This window comes from Alligator sinensis, unplaced genomic scaffold, assembly GCF_000455745.1.
Source record: "Alligator sinensis unplaced genomic scaffold, ASM45574v1 scaffold597_1, whole genome shotgun sequence".
NCBI lineage: Eukaryota > Metazoa > Chordata > Crocodylia > Alligatoridae > Alligator > Alligator sinensis.
This window is the reverse complement of record NW_005842074.1, coordinates 1,370,659-1,379,275: the sequence shown is the minus strand read 5'-3', so window position 1 is coordinate 1,379,275 and position 8,617 is coordinate 1,370,659. Positions and strand designations below refer to the sequence as shown.

The window sequence follows — 8,617 nt, the reverse complement described above, 5'->3', positions numbered from 1 at the left end:
CCCCCCCCCACCACCTCTGAGCATGTGTACAGGCAGCCTTTGTTCTCTTGATTGTGGAACTATAGCCAGTTAGTGAGCTAATAGACTTTTCAAAGGAAAAAGAAAAGAAAAAGAAAAGAGAAAAAAGGAAAAAAAAAGAGAAAACTATACAGCATTCAGTCACTTTTTCTTTTTTAAACTCTTGTTTCCAACCAGTTTATTTTATTTTTGCTTCAGCTTTGGCAAATTAGCTCTACCGAAGCACCAAGAAAACCTTGTTAGAGAGCCTGAACTATCTTTTGAGGTCCCTCCTAGCCCTACATTTCTATGATATAGTAAGTCACTATAACGTGAGCTGTGACTTTCCTCTGTTAGTCCACAATAAATGTAATCAGGCCACAGCTTACATACTTACCAAACATATTTTTCCAGCATTCTCATTTTTGTTTAAGAAGTTGAAGCTAATGGCTGCAAGTGTATTTTCTCTGCCAGTAACAATGAACAAAACTGGTACAACATCTGAATAATTAGAAACCCTGCAAAGTTTTAGACCTCATCACAAAATAATAATTCTGACAATTGTCACTTTTTTCCAATTTGCCAGTTTATGCCATAACTGACTCGATGTTTTAATTAATTCTTCCCATTTAAATAATTTTACCAAAAACTGTTTCATTAAAGCAAATACATTTCAACACAGCTGTTACTGTTAAGCTGGCCCTTCGCACACTATGGGGTATATTTTACTCTCCCTATTACTAAGAGTCACTTGCATGCTTTAAGAATCGATCACTATAAATGCACAGATCAAAACCTAAAAATCTTTGCAGGCTAAATTATTATGCTGACAAAAAACTACTTTAGACTTAGCCTGTTTGCATCCCAGATACAAATTCAAAATGCAGCTTAAGCACAAATACTAACAACACGAGAACCACGTATATTTATTAGAACTAAGTGAGTCAGAAATAACAGAGTTGCTGATTCTGCGTAACCATCTCCACATTTCAAAAAACGTCTACATCTTCCTGCAGCTAGCAGTAAAACCATTTTATCAGGTGTTTTAAAATTAACCAATAAACTAATTTTATTTTAAATGATGCTGTGCCTGTTTGCAAACCACCAGGAATACTTGTGAGTATAATGCATGTCACAAAAAATAATCAAACAATTACATGGAGCCTGGGGCTAGATCCAGAAAGATATTTTGGCACCCAACCTCCCGGTGAAATCAAAGGGAGGGATGGAGAGATTTTCAGGGAGAAAAGTATTGGCCACAGCTTCAGGAGAAAGAGGGAATTAGGCCCCTAAATGCCCTTTTGGATCTGTATCTTAATGTAGTTTTCTCCAACTGCAACCTAAAATTCAGACCATTATATATCAAACCTTCTAAAGACTGTTATATACTTAATCCATTTTTACAGCAGTGGAATATTGTTGTTAACCTTTTCCATATTTGATGTGCTTCATTTATATTCAAATATTGTTCCAAATATATTTGAAAAAAAAATAGCTCCAAATAACATATAGGCACTTACTACACGGATGTCCTAAAACCTTCACCTCATCAATAGCCAGGTACCCAGGGTGACCTGAAGTGACTACTTCAAAAACAACCTGAAAAACAAAGACAGTACTTCAATTAAGAGCTCTGTACTTTTACACTGGAAATAAAGTTTCTTTCCCAATAGTTAAATGGTATAAGACTAAGCCCACTATTTATTTTTTATATATGCTGAGAATTCAACATAAAAAAAATCAATTAATAAGGACCAGAACCCCATCTTCACAGTAATTACAAGCTACTCCCCACTGACTTCACTGATTCACCAGCATGAGCAAGAGGTTTGTCATCTGATCCTCAAAAGGCTAGTAGATTTTTGAAAGTGGCCATTTAACATTTTACTGAGACCAGAAAAATGAACATTAACTTCTCATTCTTTGCATCACAGAATGCAAAGTCTGTTTTATTTGAAAAATGACAGTATACTCAGATTTCTGCAACAAACCGTATCAGGCATATGCACACCTACTCTCATGAGTACATTAGCCATGCTCTTAATCTGCTACCTACCATACTACATTAAGTAAAGCAGATCCATTGGCTACACTTTGTTTGATGGCTATAAATAGGTCACAAGATAAATGGACTGCTCTTGTCAGTTGAATTAAAAGCCTTCAAAAGTAAACCTCTCCAAACTTTGGCAGCCTTAGCTTTGAATAACCCAAGATTGTTTATGCAGAAAAGAAGAAAATATGCCAGTGACATTAACAGGTACATTTTCAAAGCCATGCACAGGAGGCACAACTCAAATGCTGTTATTATTTTAATCCCACTGTTTGCTTTGGAAATTTAACCTTAATTGAATCTTTTCTTGACTCTCAAGAAACATACAAAAAAAAATAAAGTTTAGAAGGCACAGCCGGGTAAATTTTATATTTGTCCTTGGAGAAGTCGCACAAGGACACTAGCGTACCATGTTCCTGTGCTGCAATTATTTAAACAGCAAGAGTGTGATACAGAAAGCAAATACTCTCTGTCATAATGAAAACAAGCAGTCAACATAATATTACAACAAGATTTTCTGCTGTTGAATAAATACTATAATATCCAGGATCCAGAAGAGAAAAGAAAATAATTGTGGTAAAATACTAGGTAAGTCCTATAAACCCTTTCCACCTCAGGACACACGCATTGGTTTCAACCATCTTAAACAATGCAGTTATAATCCCACCTCCCTTTCAAATTATCACCCCATTCCTCTTTCTACCCTTTATTGCCATCTTAACTGAAGATGCAATCTTAAATACCACTCCCATGATTCTATTCAAGACCTACCCCAGCCTATGATTTCATTCAAGATGCATCTTAGCATGGTATATATCTCCTCTACTCTACTGAAGCAACTCAGTGGAGTAAAACTGGAAACCATACTATTCTAAATTCTTTCAAACCTTATCTTTGAGACTGCTCTCTCTAACTATTCCTTCACAGTCTTGCTCAATGAATAGTCCTCTCTCTCAAACCTCAATGGGGATCACTTTAGACCAGGGGCAGGCAATTATTTTGGGTGGAGGGCCGCTGACCTAATTTTGACAAGCTGTCAAGGGCTGTACAGATAGCTGTGCCCTTTGACAGGTGCCCCACCCCATGTTCACCATCTTGGGACTGGAAGTCCTGCCCCCTAACCTCTGACCTTTGCCACCAGAAGTCCCTCCCCTTGCTCCCGGAAGTACTCCCTTCAGCAAGGGGTTTTGTCATCTCAGAACCAGAAAAATACCAAACTGTATTCTAAAAAGTGAACATCTAAAACATTTATTAATTTGATTTCAAAAAATATTTTTTGCCCTGGTTTACATGCGTTTGTGTAGTGTACATAGAGGTATTGTATATAACAGCTTAAATGAAGTCTTACTCTTGTATATTTTGGGGGGGGTACATATAGGTTTGTGGGGGGCTGTGGGCACGTGGGGTGTGGGGGCTGGAGAGGTGGGCGGGGTGTGCGGTGAAGGAGCATATGGGTGTATGTGTGGATATAGCCGGGTATGGGGTTTGTGGGGGGCGGGTGGCTGCGGTGTGTGGGGGTGCATGTGTGGGCATCTGTGTGTATGGCAGTGGGGGGGGGGGGTGTGTGAGACTCTCCCTATGAATACACACACACACACACACACACAGAGTCCCTACCTACACCCCCCACTCCCACCCCCTGGGGTACTGGTGCAGGCCCTGCGATCCCTGGTCTGGAAATGCAGCTGAGAGCCATGTGGTGCTGAGCAGTGTGGGAGCAGGAAGGCAGGGAACTGGCTGGGCATGGGGCAGGGATGGGTTCCTGCCAGCTCCCCCTGGGTCCTACTGCCCCTGGCTCCTGTCATCTTTGATGGGCAGCCAGGAGCTGATAAATATTTTCTAAATTTTTTAAGTGCCCCACAGGCTGGATAGAATGCCCTGGCAGGCCAGATCTGGCCCACAGGCCATATTTTGCCCACCCCTGCTTTAGACGCTGTATGTGGCCATCTCTTTTTCCCTTTCTACCTCCTATCAGAACAATTTCACCCACAAATATGGTTTTGACTGCCATCTTTATGTTAATGACTAAAATCTACCTCCCTACTTCACACCTGTCTCTCTTTGTCCAAATGAAAACCTCATCCTGAGATTTTGTGGGTGACTCAGTCAACAATAAAGACTTAGGACAGCCAAGACGGGAAGATTGATAGTTCAAAACCTCACAATCTTAAACAAATTATCTAAAAGGATTCTTCAATTTAAGGGAGCCCACCCCTGGTACAATCTATGGGCAAGGCAAGAGCCCCCAAGGGGACACCTGCACGCCTGTACACAAATCCCAGGAGCTTGGGGAATAAGCAGGAGGAACTCGTCCTCCTGCTTAACATAAATAATTACAATGTTATAGGGATAACGGAGACCTGGTAGGATTCCACCCATGACTGGACCACGGGTACAGACGACTATACCTTGTACAGGAGAGATCGAGTATATAAAAGGGACGGGAATGCAGCTCTCTATGTTAAGGAAAGCTATGCATCCCTGCAAGCTGATGTTGGCGACCAGGGTGGATGACTGGAGACCCTCTGGGTTAAAATGCGTGGGGAAAACGGCACAGGGGACACAACGGTGGGTGTCTACTACAGACCTCCCACCCGAAGTCAAGAGCTTGACCAGGAGTTCACCTGGGAACTGGCTGAGGCCACATGCTCCAGGACCATGGTTGTCATGGGTGACTTTAACTACCCAGACATCTTGTGGGAGGATCACTCAGCAAAATCCGAGTGGTCGCAAAGCTTTCTATCGTGCTTGGATGACCTCTACCTGACTCAAGAAGTCTACGGGCCAAAGAGAGGTAAAGCACTGCTCGACCTGGTACTGGCTACTGGGGATGACCTAATCGGCAATCTAGTAATCTATGGGAAGCTGGCTGACAGTGACCATGAGCTGATCACCTTCACCATCCGCCGTAAAGCTGGCAAGTCAGTCAGCAACAGTGAAGGCCTTGACTTCAGGAAAGCCGACTTTGATAAGCTCAGGAGGCTTGTCAGTGAGGCCCTAAGGGACCACGACCCCAGGGGGAGGGGAGCTCAGGAAGAGTGGTTGCTCCTCAAGGGAGCGAGCCTCAATGCACAAGCTAATTCTATTCCATCTCAAAGGAAAGGCAGCAAGAAGGCACAGCAGCCCCCCTGGCTCTCCAGGGATCTAGCAGACCTCCTGAGGCTAAAAAGAAAGGCCTACGAAGGATAGAGGATGAGATTCACCTCCAAGGAGGAATAATCTGCACTGATCCGGTCCTGCAGGGAGCAAACCAGGAAAGCCAAGGCTGCAACTGAACTTCAACTAGCTTCGAGTATCAAGGACAATAAAAAGTCCTTTTTCAGATATGTGGGGAGCCGGAGAAAAAGCAAGGGCAACATTGGACCCCTGCTAAACCAGGTGGGACAACTGACGCCCAGGAAAAAGCCAACCTATTAAATGGGTACTTTGCGTCGGCCTTTCATCAGTCCCATGGGACACCCATGCCCACTATGGGACAGGGAGGTCCAGGTGAGAGAGATCCCCTGCCCTCCATCAATGTTGACCTCATGAAGAAACACCTTGAGAGGCTGTACACCTTCAAGTCAGCTGGCCCTGACAATCTACACCCCGAGGGTACTCAAGGAGCTGGCACGCATCATAGCCCAGCCTCTGGCATGGATCTTTGAGAACGCCTGGCACTCTGGTGTAGTGCCCGAAGACTGAAAGAAGGCCAATGTGGTGCCTATTTTCAAGAAAGGGAGGAAAGTGGATCCAGCAAACTATAGGCCCATCAGCCTGACTTCTATCCCGGGGAAGGTCTTAGAAAAGTTTATTAAAAAGGCCATCCTTAATGGACTGGCTGATGCTAACATCCTGAGGGATAGCCAGCATGGGTTTGTTGCGGGTAGATCTTGCTTGACCAATCTCATTTCCTTCTACGACCAGGTGACCTATCACCTGGAAAAGGTAGAAGAGATTGATGCCATATATCTTGACTTCAAAAAAGCCTTCAATCTGGTATCCCACGATCACCTCTTGGCGAAACTGGCCAATTGTGGCCTTGGGTCCACCACGATCTTCTGGCTGGGAAATTGGCTCCATGGTTGGACCCAGAGGGTGGTAATTGACGGAAGTCAATCATCATGGTGCCCTGTGACCAGTGGGGTCCCCCAAGGCTCTGTCCTTCGACCCATATTGTTCAACATCTTCATTAATGATGTGGACATTGGAGTCAGAAGTGGACTGGCCAAGTTCGCCGATGACACCAAACTTTGGGGCAAAGCATCCACACCTGAAGACAGGAGGGCGATCCAGGTTGACCTGGACAGGCTCAGCAAATGGGCGGACAAGAACCTGATGGTGTTTAACACCAAAAAATGCAAAGTTCTCCACCTTGGGAGGAAAAACCTGCAGCATCCTTATAGTCTCGGCAGTGCTACGCTGGTTAGCACTACAGAAGAAAGAGACTTGGGTGTCATCATTGACCACAAGATGAACATGAGCCTGCAATGCAATGCTGCGGCTAGTAAGCGACCAAAACACTGGCTTGCATCCATAGATGCTTATCAAGCAAATCCTGGGACGTCATTCTCCCCTTGTACTCGGCCTTGGTGAGGCCACAGCTGGAGTACTGCATCCAGTTTTGGGCCCCACAATTCAAAAAGGATGTGGTGAAGCTTGAGAGAGACCAGAGAAGAGCCACACACATGATCAGAGGTCAAGAAAACAGACCTTATGACGACAGGCTGTGAGCTATGGGGCTCTTTAGCCTGGAAGCGCAGGCTCAGGGGTGATCTGATGGTCACCTATAAGTTTATCAGGGGTGACCGTCAGCGGGAATGTTTGTTCACCAGAGCACCCCAAGGGATGACGAGGTCAAACGATTATAAACTCCTGCAAGACCGTTTCAGGCTGAACATAAGGAAGAATTTCTTTACTGTCCAAGCCCCCAAGGTCTGGAATAGCCTGCCATCAGAGGTGGTTCAAGCATCTACATTGAACACCTTCAAGTGAAAATTGGATGCTTATCTTCCTGGGATCCTATGACCCCAGCTGATTTCCTGCCCTTAGGGCAGGGGGCTGGACTCAATCTTCTGAGGTCCCTTCCAGCCCTAATGTCCATGAAATCTATAAACTACTGTTGTGGACCTTCAGATTCCAATGCTAAACCAGGGCCAAATTCTGTTCTTATAACTCACACCGTCCCATTTACTACAGTAAACTTTAAACAAGTGGATATGTTGTTTTTTACGGTTTGCTACAGTGTCTGGTGCAAGCTTGTTCAAAATTCCAAAGAAATAACGTCCTAGCAAAAAAAACCAAAACAAAAAAAAAAAAAGAGACTATTTTGGTGAAACCAACTCTTAGGACATATTTTTTGCTGATATCTTATGTAATCATTTAAATTAAGAATCTAAGGGAATTAACAAAAAAAACCATTGCATGATCACAGGCTGGGCAACAGAACCACAGAAAGGTCAAATGATTTGCCCAAGACTACCCAAAAGGCTAGTAACAGAACCAGAAACACATTTCTTGCGTTGTGAAACAGATTCAGTGCCCTGTCCACTAGTAAACAATGCTTGGAAAAAGGTATTTGAGTATTTCTGTATTTAAAAAAAGAACAAAACAACTTATATCAAATCTTGCTCTATGACATGCAGTTATCTAGGCAAGCCTAGAAAATTTCACAGAAGAACTTTCAGATAAACCCCTGGTTAGTAGAACTAGTCAACAATTTTCTACAAAAACTGTTAATGACAAAACTGGATTTTCAAATACATTTTTCCACACTTTTTTCAATGCAATATTTGACACTTCAGTGAAAAAACAAGCACTTGATATATTAAAAAAATTGTTCACTAGTACTGTTCCTGTGCTTGATGAGAGGTACAATGTGGGTGCCCCATACCACCTCTTATGAGCCAAATTTCCCAACCAGACAATATTTTCCAAGAAATATTATGTGCAAGTATCCCCCATGTACTTGCACGTAATATAATGAGACTGTGATGCGTCATGGGAGATGCATTCTAGAGAAAGGAAGTATGAAACAAACACATTAAAACTTCTATGAGACACTACAGCAGCAATTTTTCCCCCTAATACAGAAACTGTGTATAGGGTAAGAAATACAAATCATTTTCTAGACATCTAAATGATCAGTATTCTTCAGTCTGGAACCTATATAGAGTCTGAAGCAAAGAACTTGTTTCCTGTTTTTGGAATCTAAACATAAAATAAACTCTCTAGCCATTTCAGAGGTGGCAATTATACCCCTGAAAATTTTTAAAGGACAGATATTTATGACAGCAGACCAGAGACTCAGCAAGTGATCGAAAACATTCTGCTATAATCCCATACAACATACCAAAGACATCATTATCATAACTCAGCCAGATAGCATATCAAGAAACTCCAGTGCTGGAAACCTATCAAACTGCAGTTCCTCACACAAAGGGGTTAGGTCCCAAATGAATGTAGTGCAAACTGAAACATACTGGACTGACTCCTGTTCCCACTGATGTCAATTACCACAAACTGCTGCTAATATACTTGGAAGCAGAGCCATGTCCTTTATCACGTATAATATGCATGTCAGTGAAGGGA

General features: G+C 42.9%; 1 protein-coding gene across 1 annotated transcript in view; it reads right to left on the bottom strand.

Annotated features, from left to right (window-relative positions):
- The window catches only part of PTPRM (protein tyrosine phosphatase, receptor type M), a 734,228-nt gene that overhangs the window by 464,791 nt on the left and 260,820 nt on the right, over nucleotides 1-8,617 (bottom strand). The window contains exon 4 of the mRNA XM_014519979.2: nucleotides 1,518-1,596. Coding sequence (XP_014375465.1) covers nucleotides 1,518-1,596 — 79 coding nt within the window. The remainder of the gene's footprint in view (nucleotides 1-1,517; nucleotides 1,597-8,617) is intronic.